This window comes from Chelonia mydas, chromosome 3 (assembly GCF_015237465.2).
Source record: "Chelonia mydas isolate rCheMyd1 chromosome 3, rCheMyd1.pri.v2, whole genome shotgun sequence".
Classification (NCBI taxonomy): domain Eukaryota; kingdom Metazoa; phylum Chordata; order Testudines; family Cheloniidae; genus Chelonia; species Chelonia mydas.
The window spans coordinates 94,584,257-94,605,081 of record NC_057851.1 but is presented as its reverse complement, the minus strand read 5'-3'; the positions used below and the strand labels follow the sequence as shown (position 1 = coordinate 94,605,081).

General features: G+C 40.5%; 1 protein-coding gene across 20 annotated transcripts in view; it reads left to right on the top strand.

The window, feature by feature from the left end:
• The window catches only part of PTPRK (protein tyrosine phosphatase receptor type K), a 577,439-nt gene that overhangs the window by 450,652 nt on the left and 105,962 nt on the right, over nucleotides 1-20,825 (top strand). For all 20 annotated transcript variants that reach the window (XM_037894772.2, XM_043542882.1, XM_037894762.2 and 17 more), the window contains exons 8-10: nucleotides 6,564-6,866; nucleotides 17,309-17,418; nucleotides 18,533-18,734. In XM_037894772.2, coding sequence (XP_037750700.1) covers nucleotides 6,564-6,866; nucleotides 17,309-17,418; nucleotides 18,533-18,734 — 615 coding nt within the window. The remainder of the gene's footprint in view (nucleotides 1-6,563; nucleotides 6,867-17,308; nucleotides 17,419-18,532; nucleotides 18,735-20,825) is intronic.

The window sequence follows — 20,825 nt, the reverse complement described above, 5'->3', positions numbered from 1 at the left end:
AGCCATTGACTGCACTTGTCAATTATAATAAAACATGCATTTTTGTAGTATTGAAACAAATCTTAAAAATCTGCTCTGTTTTATCTGAGTGTATAGTCACCTTGTTCCTATTATTTGGAATCATATTTCCATTCAGTTAGAAATGGGGAGGGTGATGATCTATTATTAATTTGTTCCTGTAATATCCAGAGATCCTAAACGGCACCCTATGGTCCTGGGTGCTGTGCATATATTGTAAGAGACAATCTCTACCTCTAGGACCTTATAGGTTTCAGAGTAGCAGCCGTGTTAGTCTGTATCCACAAAAAGAACAGGAGGACTTGTGGCACCTTAGAGACTAACAAACTAACAAATTTATTAGAGCATAAGCTTTCGTTAGTCTCTAAGGTGCCACAAGTACTCCTGTTCTTTTTAAGATCTTACAGTCAAAGACAAGACACACCAAATAGGAGTAACAAAGAAATGGGGGACTTCGGCCAGGGTATGGGCCTGAGTTACTGAGAGAATGGTGGTCTTTCCAATGTTGACAACAGAAATGGGGCGAGGAAGATGACCTGTTGATCTGACTAAGTTAATAGCAAGACATCCACATGAAAATGTCAGTAAGACACGCAGAGATGCAGAATTAGAGGCAGAGGTAAGAAGTGAAGAGATGAATGTGTGAATAATCAGCATAAACATGGTGGTTGAATCCCTGTGGGCAGGTAAGATTGACTAGAGATCAGTAAGATTTAGAGGGGCCAAGGATGAAGCCCTATGCATTCCCCACCAATGTAGGAGAGGTCAAGGAAGGTGAGGCCGTGAGGTTTAGCCAGGAAGATTATTAGAACTTTGAGAGCTGCTTCAGGGAGGTGGTGAAAGGTCTAGGACAGAATAGCAGAAAAAGGTGAGGAAGTCCGTCGAATATTTTAGTTTTATCACTGAAAAAGTTGACAAGGTCCTGATCCAAGATGAAGGTGGGGAAGAATGAGGGAAAGGTTGAGGATGTCCTCCAAAGCCGTGAATAGACAGCTGGCGTTACCAGCATGGGAATCGGAGTGGAGAAAGTAGTGCTGCTTGAGCAGGAAGATGGCAGAATAAATTTTTAGTGAAGGAAGTCCATATGATCATGGAACTTTCTCTAGAGATGTTCAACAGCATGAGAGGAGGAGACAAAGCAGCACATATTGAAGTTAAGCCAAAATTGAAGACAGACCTTGAGGTGGAAGAGAGAGTGTGCAGATAGGGGTTGAGAGGTAGCTGAGAAGTCATGTATGTTATTAGAGTGGAGGTCAGGGAAGGACCGGGTGGTGGAATGGTGGAAAAGTATGTGTGTGTGTGGGGGGGGGGGGGTGATATTGAAGGAGACAATGGTGATTAGAGGGAGTATTTTGACCTTTTATGGAAAAAAAAGAGATTGATCTGTCAAGGATTAGTCTAGTCTAAACTATTACATGGCCCCTGGCACCATAGTATCTGAGCACTTACCTCTCTCCAATCTGAATCTAGATTTAGTATTGAATCCAACTTCCACCAACCCCTCACATGAAGAGTTCCCTTCCCCATATACACTCTGCTCTCCCTGAGTTAAAGATAAGAATAAAATCCTTCACATTTCCTGTCACCATAATGACCAAAAAGGGTATGCCGTTGGCTAATCAAAATACTCAGATTTACTGTGCTTCCTATCAGTTAACTTGGAAATCTTTCAAATGCCAACTGATTTTCTCTCCTCATACAGCATCTAATGAGCCACTTGAGCCCTTTGCCACTGCCCCACATGAAGAGTTGTCCCCTGTAAGAAATGCATTTAATTTATTTTTTTAGTTTTTTGGAAAAATGACTTTTGAGTAAAATCCCACATTTTCATGTTAAAAACAAGATTTAATGCCAAAAATTCCAAATAGTTAACTGCTTGATTTAAAGTATATTTTAAACTCAAAAACAAAAAAATTTAATACTGTCCCTTGTTATAGCTTTACAACGTAAGCAGCAGCTTGAGATTGCAAGGTAGTATAATGAACCCCAAATTTGTACAAAGTTAAAAATAACAATTTTCCAAATACTTGAGAAATAGTTTCTCCTTCACTTTACTGCATCTGAAAATCCCATTTTGATTCTTGACAATTCACAAGGCACCTAAAATGGCACTCTGTTAACTGTGATTTGTTTAGGTCCTTGTTAGGAAAATCTTGGATGCAAAATTCAGTACTGGACAGATAAGTATTGTAGGCACTGATTCAACTAAGGTTCTTAGGCACATCCTTTAAGTTCCTTGCTAAATCAGGGCCTTAAAGAACATCTCTCTCTCTCTCTCTCTCTCTCTCTCTCATTTTAAATCTGAAAGTTACAGTCAACTTGGATTCATGGCCCCTAGATGTTTTCACCTCAGACTGGGGGAAGAGTGTTCTCTGTGGAGGGAGGCTTGCTGAACAATGAAACAGAGTTGGAGTAACAGACTCTCAAGTTTGTCCTTCAGAGCATGCTGCAAGATCTATCTATTCACTCAGATTTTTTCTGAAGGGAGAGGTTGAGCTGGAGATGAGGAAGTGTGGATGGGTATTGACACTGGGTGAATTAAAATTGTTTCACGTAAAGTTTTCTTTTAAAAATTTGAACTGTTCCTATGCCTAAAGTTTGAGGATAGGTGTAACATGAGACTCAAGGGGATGAGTACATAAAGGTGGTGTTTTTCAAATTACTTGTCCTTAATTCTGCATAGATATTCAGTTAATATTTTTTTTCTTTTAGCAAAATCTTTTCTAATCCCCTGTAACGAACTGACATTGAGGAGCAGTGATAGTTATCTTTTCCAATGGGAATTAGGATTTGAAACCTAAGCTTGGTGCATGTGCCACTGCTATTGTTAGCCAGTGTTATCTCACAGAGAGGGGAGCCAGGTACATCTGAATTCTGTTCCTGGCTCTGACAATAAATTGCCTTGTGGTCTTGAGCAAGTCACTTAACTTCTCTGTGTCTGTTTCCTCAGTAGTCAAATGGGAATAATAATACTTACCTATCTGACAGGGCCAGGTGGTGTGAAGATTAATGTTTGTACTGTGCTTTGAAACTGGCAAGAGCTGTGTATTGTTACTCTGTTAGCTTCATTTCATTGATTAAGAAATTAGGAGTGTTCTGGAGGGAGTTTTATTCCATTCATGTTAAGCAGGGGATACCACTTTGGTATAACCTAATATAATAGAGGAGCAAGTTCTGGAGTGACATTCATGCACTTTAGACAAAGCAGTTCTAGCTGTGATTGGAAAGTTCAAGGAAGGGAAATTACAACCACCAAGGGATGAGATTAATAATTACTACACACCTCACCACACACTGGCTTGGACTGCTGTTCCTGAAAGGATACCTTTAACTGAGAAAAGAACCATCAGTTGGAAACAAATTACAGGAGAATTAAGATAACATTTTGGGGGAAAGTAAAGCTCTGAAGTACATCATGGCAGTATGGGTGTGGAGGGAGCTTCCTCTTCTTCTTATGTAAATTTTTTTTTTTTTTGTAATGAGATGCAGCGAGTTTCCTAAAGCTTACCAAGCAATTCAATAGCTTTTTGTCTGAGGAAAATAATTATTGGAAGATTACTTTCTACCAGGGTCTTACAGATGGAGAATTTGTGGTGCAGCAGTTTAAAACAATTGGACTTTACCTCTAGAGAGCCCTGTTGTGAATGTTTTTCAGAGGCAAGAGTAAAATTGTGTTTAAAGCATCATTTTAGCAGCAGTGGGACAGTTGGCACAGTTTACCAAAGCTGTTGAGAGACTCTGTAGACTTTAATTACCATCTCAGTTATGCAGAATTGGTTAATCTCTGCCAAAGATGAGAGTGCATGTGAGAAAGCTAGATCATGCTTCCTATCTTATTCCTCCTTTTTTGACAGGTGGATAAAGGATGCTTTTTAATATCTCCTCTGATACTGACACATATTTGTAAAATTTGCATAGGATTGTAAAATATTTTTTTCAAAATTAACAACACGTATTTTTTGTTTGTTTGTTTCAAAAATCCTGTGTAACACAGTGTGAATCCATATTAAGGTTCTGACTTGGAGGAAACCAAATAAAAAAATCAGTGCATTTCCCATCACCGGTTGGTCTAAGGCTTTGCTTGATTCTCAGACATGCAAGGCTTGAATCTTTAGAACCAACTATCCTATATTATTATGTGCATATGCTCTTTTTATATTAATTTAATACACGGAGCAGGTTAGAAATGTGTGTGTTATAGAACAGGATGGGGGCTTGGGATAGGAAAAAGAAAAAAAATTGAGAACAGTGGGATCATTTTTAGAAGAGAAAATAATATATAAAACAAAACTTGTCTAATTACACAATCTTCCGCTTATTTCTGTAGACTTCAAATTCTCAATCTGAGTGCATAGGGATGTTTATTCCTGTTATGGTCTGTCTTAAAAATCTAAATCTAAAAGTTGTATGCAGTATTGTAGTAGCCATGTGGGTCCCAGGATATTAGAGAAACAAGGTGGGTGAGGTAATATCTTTTATTGGACCAACTTCTGTTGAGAGAGACAAGCTTTTGAGCTTACGCGGAGCTCTTCTTCAGGTCACCTGTAAGCTCAAAAGCTTGTCTCTCTCACGAACAGAAGTTGGTATAATACAAGATTATTATCTCACCCACCTTGTCTAAGTCTAAAATGTCTGGCTTAAAAAGACTTGGTAATTTTTTTTCCTTTTTAGAGATTATATTCTCCTAAAACATTGGCATATGGATTTTCTACACCTGTGAAAGGGAAACACTGATCCTGAACCATCCCATTATGAGGTCTAGTCTACACCTAAAGTTTAGGTAAATTTAGCTGTGTTGCTCAGAGGTGTGAAAAATTCATCCCCCGCAGAGAGACATAGTTAGGCTGACTTAAGCCCCAGTATAGACATTGCCAGCTACTGCCTTTTGTGGAGGTGCCTTTATTACAGCAACGGAAAAACCCCTTCCGCAAAGCTTATAGCATAGGCGTATCCTGAGAAACTATCAAGTTACTGCCCTTCTTTATAACTACTATTTTTCAGATAGATAAGCAGACAAGTAACACCCAGTGCTCACTTTCCAAAGGAAGCTTATATCCCTCCATCATCCATCTGATCTCCATAGACCCATTAAATGATTTCTCTCAACCCTAGTAGTTTTGTCACATTGGGCAACGTGTTCAGAAGGCCACTACCACAAATTTGGTAGTAACTCAGTACTCAAGGGTGGAAGAGAACACACGTGTGTGTACACAGGAATCTGTAAATTCAAGCTCATAGTGGATTTGAGAGGGAGGTGATGGGTTAATGTAAATATTAAGAAAACTAATGTGTGGCTTTTAATCCATAACTCGGTGTGTGTAGAGAAAGAAAATTAAGTAGTTTGGTTGCAGTTGTTTTGTAAACTGCATGCTGAATAGAGTATATTCCTTGAGACTCTCACACATTTGGATATGCCATCTGTGCTTTCAACAGAACATTTGCCTGCTTGAGATTCTTGATTCATAAATGAAAATTATACAGGACAGTCACACCCCAAAAAGAAAAATCTGTGTTTCACATACGTGTATTCTCTCTTGTTTCACCTAGAATCAGCAAAGACACAAGGTTAAAGTGTACCCTAGAGCTTGCTTTATTTTCTTTGGCAAGTAAATATATTAAGAGTGTAGAAACATTCCCTTGGTAAATTTCTAGTGCAGCTCTAGTGTATATATATTCATGGTCATGACTTTCATTGTGTAATCATTTTAATTAAGTTTGACTATAAAAGTTAGTCTTGCATGAGGGATGAATGCGCTGGAGAGACAATGATAGATTGATGGCAACCCAGCCAAGTATCCGATGTTCTGCTGTTAATTTCTAGCTGAGTGGAAGTTCATGTGCAGATAACAGTTGAGCTTGAGGGATGGTGCACTGATTACTAGCTCAGAGCTATGCACAGACAAAGTGTATTGAGTGGTAAAAGGAGGTAGAATATGATGTAAACATCCAAAAGTGTTTTTGTAATATTTCTTGGCTTTCTTGCTTGAATTAATAGCATCATTACTGAAATAATAAACGTTAATGAATATCTGCATCATTTTTGTAACTGCTAGTTTAGTACAGCAATTAGTGTAATTAGTATACAGCATAGTTTGGTGGCATGATAAATCATGCCGAAGAGCATTTTGACTCTTCACCACTATGATATATTATCTAATTTACTCATTTAAAAAACGATAAAGGGGAAATAGGGGGAAGTTAGCAACAACAGCTGTGGTGGCCTTTTGGTCACTCTTCCTGAATTTGCCTTCTGTATTCTTAAATGCTTTGAATTGTTAGCACTGTTAATTAACATTTTATTTTTAATGTTGGTAAATCTTAATCACTGATTGAAACCTACAGAGAAGAGAGCAGAAGAGAAATGAAAATGTGTGGCATTTCACCTTAGGGTATTTCTTGCAAGGGATATCACTTTTTCCAGTGATGGGTTTGTACTTGCTGGGTATCTCCGGTGCTTTGACATTTCTAAGTGTATCACTTAACAAGTCAATGTGAATGTGGGAAACATTAACAGGGTTATCTCAATTATATTCTGTGTCTTCTAGAGCCCATGAGAACACCAAAAACGCTGAAGATTGCTGAGATCCAGGCCAGACACATTGCAGTGGATTGGGAGTCTCTGGGTTACAATATTACTCGATGTCACACTTTCAATGTAACTATTTGCTACCACTACTTCCGTGGTCACAATGAGAACAAAGCAGACTGCTTGGATATGGACCCCAAAGCACCCCAGCATGTGGTGGATCACCTGCCTCCTTACACAAATGTCAGCCTCAAAATGATCCTAACTAATCCTGAAGGGAGAAAGGAGAGTGAGGAGACCATTATTCAAACAGATGAAGATGGTATGCACAAATGCTATTTTAGAAATTATATTTAATCTAAAGGAGCGGGAGGGAATGGTTTGGTGAGTTAAAATATGTCTTCTGATGAACAAAGGTCACAGTCTGTTACAGGGGTGGCCAAACTTACTGGTCTTCTAAGCCACATACGACAATCTTCAGAAGTCCAAGCGCTGGGGCCCACCTGCCAGGGGCCAGAGCTTGGGTCTTCAGCTGTGCGGGAGGCGCCTGACAGGACTCCAGGCTTCAGCCCCTCTTCTGCTGAAACCCTGAGCCCCAGAATGAGCACCCCACAGGGCTGAAGCCCTGTGACCCCACTCCCCGCTGGGCAGAAGCTCCTACCCCACCACCTCGCTTCAAGGCAGAGTTCCCAAGCTCCCCTGCCCCCACCCAGTCTGGTAGATGAAAAATGGTGGGGGCAGTATGGGGGGTTCTGCGAGCCTCACTTTAACAGTAAAAGAGCCGCATGTGGCTTGCGAGCCACAGTTTGGCCACTGCTGGTCTATTAATTAGTTATAAGAAAGTTAAATTGCCCCCAAAATTGTGGCTTTTCAAATATTTTAGTAGTTATTCTGAAAAACTAACTGAAACGGACCAACATTTAGCCCATGCCACCGTGCATAACTTTTATGTACGATAAAAATGTTTCCTTAATTATGAAATATATTCATATTGGACACAAGGTGTTGGTTTTTGTGGTATTAGTTAAGGACTTTTTTTTTTTTAGAATATTCAATGGAGGAAACTTATTCTGTACATTTATATTTAAATATTCAGTTCAGCATTGCAATATTTTACCTGAAATTCAGGATAGCTTCAACAGAATATGTTACATGTTATATAGCACATACGTTATCTATTAGCTGACTTTTTAAAAAAAGAGAACATGTAATTTTTTGAGACCTACTTCTTAAAGTTCATGGTTTAAGTCCCCTAGTAAGACAGCCCTACTTACATGAGGAGAAACAAAGGACAGATTCAGATGTTTATCAAGCTATTCAGTGATTGTCTGTTATGAATCTTAATATGGAACTAAAACAGCATGAACTATAGTTCCTTAATTAGATGAAAACTATTGTATGGAAATAGAGCTGGCTTAGTTTCCATAACTTTAGCTGATTAACTGCCAATTCAAGACACTAGAAAAGACATACAAACTTTGAATAATGTATATAATTCTGTACACATAATAGAGAAAGAAACAGTTTATCTCGTGTGTGTGTGTGTGTGTGTACATGTAAGGTCATAGATTAGAGCTGTCAATCGCAGTTAGTTCATGTGAATAACTCAGAAAACTTAATCGTGATTAAATAAATTAATTGTGATTAATTGCAGTTTTAATCACACTGTTAAACAATAGAATGCCAACTGAAATTTATTAAATATTTTGGATGTTTTTCTACATTTTCATATATATTGTATTCTGTGTTGTAATTGAAATCAAAGTGTATATTATTTTGATTACAAATATTGGCACTGTAAAAATGATAAACAAAAGAAATAGTATTTTTCAGTTCACCTCATACAACTACTGTAGTGCAATCTCTTTGTCATGAAAGTGCAACTTACAAATGTAGATTTTTTTTGTTACATAACCGCACTCAAAAACAAAACAATGTAAAACTTTAGCGCCTACAAGTCCACTCAGTCTTACTTCTTGTTCACCCAGTCTCTAAGACAAACAAGTTTATTTACGTTTACAGGCGATAATGCTTCCCTCTTCTTATTTACATTGTCACCGGAAAGTAAGAACAGGCATTTGCCTGGCAGTTTTGTAGCTGGCATTGCAAGGTATTTTCGTACCAGACATGCTAAACATTCATATGCCCGTTCATGCTTTGGCTACCATACCAGAGGACATGCTTCCAAACTGATGACGCTCATTAAATAAATAATGCATTAATTAAATTTGTGACTGAACTCCTTGGGGGAGAATTGTATGTCCCCTGCTCTGTTTTACCTGCATTCTGCCATATATTTCATGTTATAGCAGTCTTGGATGATGATCCAGCACATGTTTTTATTTTAAGAACACTTTCACTGCAGATTTCGCAAAACGCAAAGAAGGTACCAATATGGGTTTCTAAATATTGCTACACCAGTTGACCAAGGTTTAAGAATCTGAAGTGCCTTCCAAAATCTGAGAGGGACGAGGTGTGGCGCATGCTTTCAGAAGTCTTAAAAGAGCACATTCCGATGCGGAAACTGCAGAACCTGAACCACCAAAACAGACCTTCTGCTGGTGGCATCTGACTCAGATAATGAAAATGAACATGCGTCGGTCCGCACTGGTTTGGATTATCGAGCAGAAGCCGTCATCAGCATGGACGTATATCCCCTGGAATGATGGTTGAAGCATGAGGGACATATGAATCTTTAGCACATCTGGCACGTAAATATGTTGCAACACCGGCTACAACAGTGCGATGAGAACGCCTGTTCTCACTTTCAGGTGACATTGTAAACAAGAAGCAGGCAGCGTTATCTCCTGCAAATGTAAATAAAACTGTTTGTCTAAGTAGGACTCAATGGACTTGCAGGCTCTAAAATTTTACACTGTTTTATTTTTGAATGCAGATTTTTGTACATAATTCTACATTTGTAAGTTCAACTTTCACGATAAAGAGATTGCACTAAAGTACTTGTATTTTTCAGTTCACCTAATACTATTTCTTTTGTTTTTTTACAGTGAAAATGCTTGTAAATCAAAAATAAATATAAAGTGAGCACAGTACACTTTGTATTCTGTGTTGTAATTGAGATCAATATATTTGAAAATGTAGAAAACATCCACAAATATTTCAATAAATGGTGTTCTATTATTGTTTAACAGTGTGATTAATCTCTTGATTAATTTTTTTAATCGCTTGACAACCCTAACATAGATACATAAAAGAGAAAACTGAAACAAGTGCAGTGTGTTTGTATATGTGTACAAGCAGTGAAGTGAGTTGTGTAAATGCTGACTGCAATCAAAACTGGGATGTGGTGGAGCACTTGTGCGTTTTTAGCATGTATTCAGTTTTTCCAACAAACAGGAAAAATGATGTTTCAGACAGTGCAATAATGAAGAGAGGGTTGCAGTATTTCACAGTATAGCTAGAGAATACAAGGAGTTGTGGAGAGCCACAGAGACTGATATACAGGAATTTTTTGAGACATACACAATTTTAATATTTTATGCAGATCAAATGTAGTGTTAAGTTTTTTGTAGGTGGTTAGAAATATAAACTGGAGGGAACTATTGATATGTTTAGGTTTTAGTATAGGGATTTATGGTTGCTGTATTGCATGAGAATCAATAAAGCAATGATGCTATGCCCACGTGAATTGAGCTTCATTCCCTGTTGCTGAGTAGGTGCCTCTTCAAGATATCCTTTTATCCTCTTCTCTTACCCTTTAGCCAGTTAGATTTGCAGAATTTGGCCAAAAGAACTACAACATGTACAAACCTCACCTTGCATTTAACTTTTGGATTATTGTTGGGAATATGGAGTATGAAGGCTTTAAGATCAAAGAAGGTACTGAATCTTGTCACTCTGGTCAAATGATCCACTGGTGCTTGCCAAAACACTTGAATTTCTGAATCTTCCCACCTGTAGATCGGTGACCTTGTTTACACTTGGAGTTAGTGTTAGCGTGAGTTCCCCTCTCCTTTACAGGGTGTAATATATCTTAATTGAAACCAGTTATACAGTTATTCCAGCTTTATGTTAATGAAGTCAGAAACTGCAACAGCACAGTTTTTCCAGTTTCTCGTCCTCCCAGTCTAACCCTGTACCTTGAGTCCAAAGTTGACAGTTCTTTGTATCAGATTTAGGAAGTGACTTTTAAAGTCATGTGGATGTGTGGCAGGGTGGACTAGGTCCAGAAGCCCTCTGCTGGAGACCTCACTGCCCTGCCTCACCCTTCCCCAGAATAAGAGCAGAGAGAAGTCCTCGAGGCTGCCTAGAGTGGCTGCAGAAGAACAACCAATCAGAGGGGCTGATGGAGCAGCCAATCTGGGGCCAGAAGGGCCCTATATAAGACAAGCAGAAGAGCAGAGAAGTCAGTTGCTGTGTGGAGCTTGAGGAGTGAACACCAGGTACCACTGATAGATCACTGTGGAGAGCTCACTGCAAACCGGACTGAAGCCCCAGGGAAGGCTGCTGAAGAGCAGCAGGACCAGTGGAAGGTCAGTGCAGGCAGGCTGAAGCCCCTGGGGACTGAGCACAGAACCTGGCCAGGCCAGCGAGGTTACCGAGAAGTGCCCCACTGGTCTGATTGAAGATGAGGCCAGGGAGACCTGCTGAAACACCACCATCTGCGGGTACTGACATGGGCCTGGGCTGGTTGGTTGAAGAAGGCAGTGCCTCTGGAAGAAGCCTTAGAGCCACGGCCCCATACCAGGACCATGATAAGAACTTGGACTGTAAACCTCGGAAGGAGGGATAGTATGGCTTGGCCAGAGGGCTGAATTGCTGAAGACCTGACGAGAGAACCATCGGCCAGAGGGGCACTACCCTGTGAAAACTGTTTGCAGGCATTATCAGCCAGAGAAAAGGGTCACTTGCGAGAGGCGGGTGCTGACCCCATTACAGGATGTTGTTTGCATCAATGGTCAAATTGAAAAGGATACTTCTACAGTGCCATGCCCATCTTCTCTGTTCTCCCATTGTTTACCTCAGAAAGTACCTTGGAACTGTGTACTGGTAGTAATTGTGTGGTGGGAGTTTGTTCTGTGGTTCCCTGAGTGACCATTTTAAGTTTTTTCTCTCAAATCTTTTTCATTTTAATAAATTCCTCAGTTTTTCCATTTTTAGAATTTGTATTGGAAAATTAGGTGGAATTTCTCTGTGGAGCTGGGTTAATTTCCAGATCATATTGTCTTGTAGTCTCCTATACCAGAAAGAGAGAGTTTGTCAAATCCTAATCTATGTATTTACTATAGTAAATACTGTGAAAATTGCAAATACTGATGTTGGGTAACAGAGATGGGGTTTTTCTTAAATATACTCTTCTGAAACTTTACATCTTTTAATTTTTACATATTTAATCAGCAAGTTACTCATAAAGTAATTCATGTATATTGATTCTCCTTTTTTCTCTATCTTTGTACATTCCCTGTTTCACTATGCTGCCTTTTAACCTTCTTCCACTCCTTTTTTCTCTTCTTTCCTTCATCTTACCTACTCAGTTTCTTTTCCTTTCTCCATATTCTTTTGTCCCTTTTTCCCACCCCCATCTTATGGCTTTATAATCTTCTGTAGGCCTGCAGCCATAATCTATACACACCAGAACAGTGCTTGTCAATCTTTTCTGTCCCATGAAAACCCTAGCATCCCAACTCATGAAGCTGTGGACCCTCCTCCCATTTAGCAGTATGAGAAAGGCATGGTGATTGTGATCCCCTGACATCTGTTCACAACCCCCATAGGGTTCAGTACCTCCAGGTCAAGAACCCATGTACAAGAACAAAAAGATCAGATACTTGAGTGAAATGTGGGTAGATAGGGTTTGGATGCTATTTTCACAACCACAAAGCACTTCACTGAAAGTGTTGTAAGCTGATATTTACCCCCGAGTAAATGTTATCAGTTTCTTGCTGGTACATATTACCTTTTTTGTACAACAAAGGATTTCTTCTTACTATAACTGTACCTATGTCTCTATACAGTGTGTATATTTCCATGCAGCCTTCACCATGGAGTGTATCCTTAATAATAATGAAAATATTCTGTTGACACTTTCATTATTATGTAGCAGGAAAACTGAAGCAATATGGAATCATTTTATGATATCTGGTGTCCGTTAAAACATTGTTCTACTAAAACTGATGTAGTAAATGCCTTTCCTGTAAAATTCATGCAGGACAATATTCAACTGACACTATTTGGGAATTACAATTTCTTTATGACTGTGACATAATTCAATGCAAATTTAGTGCTCTAAAATAATGAATTATTCTGATGTCAGATCAATTGATTGTGTTATTTTTAAGTATAATATTCTGTAAAGTCTGCCATCTTATAAATATATAAAAGAATAAATTATAAGCTATGCACTATACAAGTATATAATTTCATGAAATGTCTTCTGGTGATATCCATAAATCATTAAAAGAGCTAGTGACATTTCCACCATAAGTCCATGATGAAATTCCCTTTCAGTTTATGGTATATTTATTATTTTTTATATTTTTAAATATAAGTTCAGAACTCTTTGTGCAAACAGCTTGGGAGCCCTATCCATATTGGTATGAGTATAACTCCATTTCGTTAGAAATTGACAAACCTTGTCTAAAATAAAATGGATTTATGCAGATAAAAACAAGGAAATTCAGAATTAAGACTGAAGCTGTGGTTTAAGGATATGTGTGTTATAAAATGCTGGGCCCCAAAAGAGGTTGAGGGGCCATTGCATAGGGGTATTGGGAGGAAAAAAGGGAAGTCTGACAGAGCCACAAACTCTCTTTTTGAGTCGCCCAAGTGAATGCAGAGGCTCAAGGATTAGATGTCAGCTCCAATTTTTCTGCCATTGCCGAAAGATATTTGTAATTTTTAGTTCAAATATTTGGCCACTGATTTGGAATCTTAACTGAGTCATATAATTTTTAATATATATTCCTCTTTATCTTTTGTGCTTTAATATAGTATTAATTATTAAAACAACTGAAAGGAGGAAAGAAATACCACTTGTGGAGGACTATGGGAATTGACAAGACAACTAAGAAATAGTGTAACAAGACACTGGGCTTTGGGATATACACCCAGTGGGCCTGATTTGGCTTTTGGGTCCTTTTGGTGGGAAATGTAGTCACCAAACAGACAAGGGGTTACCTGACCAATTGTTATGTGACTGCCTGCGGAAGATTATATAAAGAAAGGCCTGGCTCAGCATTGGGAATATGAGGTAAGACCCTGAGGGAAGTCCCTGCATGTGGACCTGTCAGGAGACCTTGGAAATAGCCAAGAAGAGCTACCTAGGAGTAAAGATGTGTCCTAGCCCTTACCAGTTTACAGAAAGTGAGATAGGTAGGGTTGCCAGGCATCCAGTTTGTGACCGGAATGCCCAGTCGAAAAGGGACCTTGGCGGCTCCGGTAGGTACTGCTGACTGGGCAGTTAAAAGTCTGGTCGATGGCACAGCAGGAACCCAGGACTAAGGCAGACTCCCTGCCTGCCCTAGTTTCGTGCGGCTCCCAGAAGCAGCCGCCAGGTCCCTGCAGCCCGTAGGTGCATGGGCAGCCGGAGAGTCTCCGCGTGCTGCCCCTACTCTATGAGTACCGACTCCGCAGCTCCCATTGGCTGGGAACCAGGACCAGTGGGAGCTGCAGGGGTGGCACCTGTGGGTGCAAGGGCAGTGTGTGGAGCCTCCCTGCCTGCCCATGGGCCTAATGGCTGCCGGAACCTGGCGGCTGCTTCCTGGGAGCTGCGGTAAGCGCCTCTGGGACCCTGAACCCCTCCCACATCCCAACCCTCTTCCCCAGCCCTGAGCCCTGTCCTGCACCCCAAACCCCTCATCCCCAGCCTCACCCCAGAGCCCACACCCCCAGCTGGAGCCCTCACCCCCTGCACCCCAACCCCCTGCCTGAGCCTGGAGCCCCTCCTGCACCCCAGCTGGAGCCCACACCCCCTCCCTCACTACAAACTCCTTGGCCCCCCCAGAACCCCCTCCTACACCCCAAACCCCTCATCTCCTGAGCCAGCACCCCCTCCCGAACTCCTCGGCCCAGCACGGAGCACCTCCTGCACCCCGAATCCCCCATCCCCAGCCCCGCCCCAGAGCACTCACCCACCCCCCGAACTCTGCCCCAGCCCAGAGCTCTCTCTCACACTGAACCTCTCATTTCTGGCCTGCCCAGAGTCCATACCCCTGCCCCAGCCCGGAGCCCTCTCCCGTACCCCAAACCTCTCATCCCCAGAGCCCACTCCAATCCCCTACCCAAGCCTGGTGAAAGTAAGTGAGGGTGGGGGAGAGCGAGCGATGGAGGGAGGAGGAATGGAGCGAGTAGGGGGCGGGGCCTTGGAGAAGGGACGGGGCAGGAGTGTTCAGTTTTGTGCAATTAGAAAGTTGGCAACCCTAGAGAGAGGCCTTTGTTGCCTGGTGTCCTGCAGTTCGTTGACTAATATTTTTGTTAATAAAACTAGCCCTGAGGAAAGGGACATGGGGACTGAACTTGAGAATTTGGGCTTTATTTTGACTAACCTGGTTGGTGAATCTGCCCACTGGTTTACAGATACACTCCTCTTCAGAATCTCTTTGCTTTCATATATCCCTCTCCTCACTTGCCAACCTTTGTTTCTAGGCTCTTATTTTTTCCTCTACTTCCCTTCCCCCTCCCCCCAATTTATGTATCTGGCATTCTCAGCAGTAGAGGTTTATAATCACAGTTTGAACTTTTGTTCCAATGCTTTTTTGGTGTCTGTGGAAATAGAATCACGTAACTAACTAGTGCCAGTCAGTTTAACATTATTGCTGCCACCGTTAAAGAATATTATTGCGCAGAGGCGCAGACTATGATCATGCAGTGCAATCAGTCTGTGGGCTTTTCCTGCTTGGGTGTTTAAAAGAAATGTGGGAGGGTGCACAAAAACACAAGACTCCCGTGTCCTGTGTCCAGTTTCACTCCTTTATGCAGCACAATCTCTTAAAAAAGAAGACACAAATAATTTTTCAGGTTTCTTTGCAAACAATGTGTGGACACTTGTTTATCCCTTCCACTCCAATGCTATTTTCAAAACTGTTTTAGCAAAATATAAGCAAGTGTGTTTGGAATTCTCTAGCTGCACTCCCATACATTCTTATACACACATTCAGATGTAAAATGAAAGGTATCACCTGGGTCAGACTACACGCAACACTATGCTTCATTTGAGCTGTGGAGAAGAGAAGCAGCCGAGCATTCCCATGAAATATAGAATGATGCTTATGACAGCATCCTTGAATGCCACAAACAGCACAGAGGGGCTGTCATGGCACATCAGCCTTTATCCACTACACAATCTGTGTCAGTATAGTGAAGCAAGACAGCAGTATATGCATTTAGTTAACTTCTCCCAAGTCTTCAACTGACAGATGGATGAACAGTTCCTATGAAGTTGTGTTGGAGTCTCATCTGTTTACTTGTGGGCTTCTCTGACTCCATGAATTTATTATTAATGTATCAAATTATGCTGCCTATCCCAGAGGTCAGTTCATCATTTACGTCTTCCATGTAGACTGAAATAAATCTTGCTGTTGTGACAGGCCACTCTCTGTTCCTTGATGCTGCTAACACGGTGCACAGCACTTCCTTTGATCCAGTGATTTTTAATTTATTTTTGCCCCTTACAAAATTGCAAGATACTTTGAAAATAAATCTCCAGGAAATGTCATGTGTGAAGCTCATTGCATGTTGGATTAAGGGGGGAGGGAGGAGAAGGGAACTAATTCCTTTTTAGGGAAGACAAATATATGCTTGGATATTTAAATCAAAACAACTTGTTAAGTTGCGAGACTTTTTAAAAATAAAATCTCTTTCTTATATTCATTCTGCACTCCCCCCTTCCCACCAATCTTTCAACACGTTCATCCTCAACTCCAGGCGAAGTGCTGATGGTTAAAAAGAACCGTATGCAAGGGCGGCGGGGTGGTGGTGAAAATCTTGTAAACTGAAAATGGGAGATACCTAAGCACTCAGACCTAGTACTGATGTGATTACTAGTTATTATGAATCATACTTCAGGTAATGGGTCCTAAAGTGACTCTTCAAACCTTGTTATACCGTGGATGGGGGGACATTCCTTCACTGATTACATTGATATAAGAAACGTGGGTCATTCTAGCTTAGTTCAGGTCAAAGCTTTGAAAAACTTCTTTTATATGAAAGATTGAAGCAGGCAGTTCTCGCTCTACTGCAGCATTAACGTCGTTGTCCTGGAAAGCGGCGGTGATGGTTGAACTGCTGTTTTTTAATTAAGATTTTAGTTTTTAAAACAAAGCTAGAAGAGGGATGACTGACACCAAAGTTTCCCAGCATTTCTTTCTTTTAGTAGATGCCAGGAGGAGCAATATGACATGTACTTAATTATATGATTATGGGCCTTTGATTTGGAAGGCTGGTTTTGAGGCAGTCTTCAAAATTCTTCTGCTGAAGTGTTGTCCTGGTCTTGAGACAGGTTTATTATTAAAGTTAATGAGGTTCACTAAAGACTGAGACTATGATGTGGTTTGGTTTTTTCCCTGTGTGCTTTGCAAGACCAAATTAATTTATCTTGCATGACGCATATGAAATCATGTTTGGGGTGCGGTCTCGACTGGCTGCATTCCCTGCATAGCTGGATATGTGCCTGTGCCTTTTTTCTGCATTAAAAGGAATATTAATATTTAGAGATTTCATTAACTGCAGTCTTGGATAGGGTACATCATCACCCAATGTTCAGTTTCCTTCTCTCGCTCGCTCGCTAAAATTTTAATTTATTTGCAGTGCCTGGCCCTGTACCTGCAAAATCACTAAAAGGGACCCCATTTGAAGACAAGATCTTCCTGAACTGGAAAGAACCTTTGGATCCAAATGGCATCATTACGCAGTATGAGGTAATAGAAAGAACATCTAGGAAGCTTAGGGTGACCAGACATCCCAACATTAGGGGCTTTGTCTCATATACACCACCACCCCAAAAAAAGTGTACCAATTTTTCACACTTTCTATCTGGTCACCCTAAGGAGGTTGGAAAGTGAGGGAATAATTACTAATGATTTTACGTGCTTATAGTTTGCAGAAAGATTCTGTTCAATTAGCTGTTACTCTGTTTCACAGAGTAATAGAATTATTGTGGTGACTAGAGTTTGTCACAATGCATAATAGTATTGGTTGGCCTTGTCAAGAAGCATTGCTGTGTGGCTATCACAAATTATGGAATCCATGAGTAAGTGAAACACTAATTTTAAATCTTGTAATATTAATATACAGCCTTCCAAAGCCGTGATTTAGTGGAGACCTGGGGAATCTCATTTGTGGAAAGAGAAGGTTACACACACAAATATGAAGAGGATTATTAATGGTGAAATTGACTTATCTAGGCTTTGCCGTAACTTTGGCTGCCCTCCCTTCAAGGAAACCAGCACACAAATTCTAGAATGATTCTTTTTTATGACAAGATGTGTGAGCCCTTGAAAAAAGCATACACCCAAAGGGAACTTGGATGCAGGCACTTTCAAAATGTGCAGGCTTTGAGGAAGAGTCTATCTTTCTGTCTTCCTTTTTTTTAAGTGGAGGAGGGAGGAGTCTTAATGTGTACTAATTTGTTAATTCATTAAAACATAAAAATACTTGAATTTCTAGTGTGTGCAGGCTCTGCAGTACGCTAATGGAGTCTGTGAGTGTATCACTGTTGGGTTTGAATATCGTAGCATGATTTTAGACAGTGTTTGAATGTGACTTTTGGAAGAGGTAGAGTAAAGAAGGTATGCTTCCTGCTAGCTTGTAGGTATTAAGAATGTAGGGAGATAGACGAGGGAAGGGTATGTATAGTGGTAAAGAAGCGTGAAACAGATTGTATTTTAATACCTATCAATAAAATAACATTCAGCAAATACCATATTCTCAACTGCATGCCATCTGTCTCCTTTACAAATAAGAAAATAGATAATATTCTGCCCGTGTCTGCCAAAAGCCCTAACATAATTTTAAAAACAATCATTTTAACAGGTCAGCTATAGCAGTATAAGGTCATTTGATCCTGCTGTCCTAGTGGCGGGACCCCCACAGACTGTGTCAAAGGTCTGGAACAGTACACACCATGTGTTTTCACATCTGCACCCTGGTACTACCTACAAATTCTTTATACGTGCCAGCACAGTCAAAGGGTTTGGACCAGCGACAGCAATCAATGTAACAACCAACATCTCAGGTAACTGAAAAAACAAAGGGCAATTGTTTTGTACAATATGTTTCTGAAACTTTAAAAATAAGGGGGAAAACAAATGACCATGCACTCCACCCATTTAAAGCGGTTAAACTTTACTGGGCATGTTTTGGGATATATTCTCTAAATACTGCTACAAGTCCAAGGGTATGCAGGTGCATTAGAAAAAAATTATGCATCTATAATTTTCAAATGTTTTCAATTTATTAATTTTAAATATTGTGCTTTTCATCCAGGGATTTCAGAGTGCTTTGCAAACATTAAGTAATTAAGTCTCACAATGTTTTTTGAGTTAAGTATTACACTGGTTTTGCAGATCAGGGAAGTGAGGTGCAGAGCAATTAACTGATTTACCTAGGTGACACAGTAATTTAATGGCAGAACAAGGAAGCAGAATCATGGAATACTGGTGCTAATTGTCTTAAAAATCTCAATGTAATGAAAACTAGAGAACTACAGAATAAAGATATAAACAATTTGATAGGAAAATACTGGTAGATGTAATTGTGTTATCCTTTAATATTGTTCTCAAAGAATAAGGCTACAGCTCATAGAGCTGGCAACTAGTAAAATTAGTCTCAAGCCAAACTTGGAGATTTAGTTGATTATATGACATGATAACTTTAGGACTGGACAGACAGTAGAAAGATAAGTCCAGTTGAAAACCTAAAACAGTGCTAAGCAGGTTATTTCCCTCAACTCACTGTTGGGATTGTGCATCATCCTGCTAAGTCTAGGGAGTAGATCACCAGGACAATGCCCCTTCCTGTGGTTGCATACTATCCTTTGTCTCTTTGTGGATCTGCAGCCCCTCTCTCGTTCCATGAGCTGCTGCTGCCTCTTCATGACTTAGCCATCCGGCCAGGTCACTCGACGTGTTTTCCCCTCCCAGCATACCAAAGTCTTCCTTCAGCCATCCTAGGCAGTCTGCCCATTCACTGCCTTGTAGTGCCACTCCTTCAGTGGCTGGCAGAGGAACCTGGGACCACCCTCTACTCCAAGTTCCGGCTCAGGGATCCTGTAGCCAGCCGTTGGTTCCCTTCTAGATCTTACTGCCTTCCCCAGAGCCTTGTCCTACATTCCTGGCTTCCCTGCTCTCTGGGTTTGCCAGACCTTCTCCCAGGGACTGACTGCAGACTTTCCTGGCAGCCCCCTTCTGTTTCCCATTTTTTGTCTCCATAGTCCCATCTCAGCTTGTTCCTCCCCAGCTGGGTGCCCTCACTCAGTCTGGGAATTACTTAGTCACCTGATTCCTCTTAGCTGTAGCCTGTTGGGTTAATTAGCCCACTTCTTAGCCTTCATTAACTCTTTCAGGGCAAGCATGGGGTGAACACACCACCACAGCCTCATTCTGCTATATTGATGTCTTGAAATGTTTCTAAAGCAGGGGGGTGTCACATTTTTCCAAATGTTACTGTAAATCTGTGTGTGAAGCCCTCCTCATGCAATATACTTGGACTTGTTTGAGGCATGTGACTTGTTACCACATAACATTTTGATTAAAAAACTAGAACAATATAAAATTAACATTGCACACATTAAAAACTGGGCTGAGGGATCTGAAAATGTAACTCTAAACAGGCAATTGTCATCAAGCAGGTTTGTTTCCAGTGGGGGACCCACAGGGATCGGTTTGTGGCCCTTTTTATCAATGACCTGGAAGAAAACAAACAAAAAAATTATCCCTAATAAAGTTTGCAGATGATACAAAAACTGGGGGATTGGTAAATAATGAAAAGGACAGATCACTCATCCAGAGCAATCCAGATGGCTTGGTAAACTGGGCTCAAGTAAACAGTACGGTTTTAATATGGCTAAATGTAAATGTATACATATGGGAACAAAGAATGTAGGTCATACTTAAAGGCTGAGGGAATCTACCCTGGGAAGTAGTGACTGAAAAAGATTTGGGAGTTATGGTAGATAATCAGCTGAACATGATCTCCCAGTGTGATGCTGTGGCTGAAAGAGCCAATGTGATCCTGGGATGAATAAATGGGAAAATCGAGTAGGAATAAAGAGGTTATTTGACCTCTGTATTTGGCACTGGTGTGACCTCTGCTGGAATATTGTGTC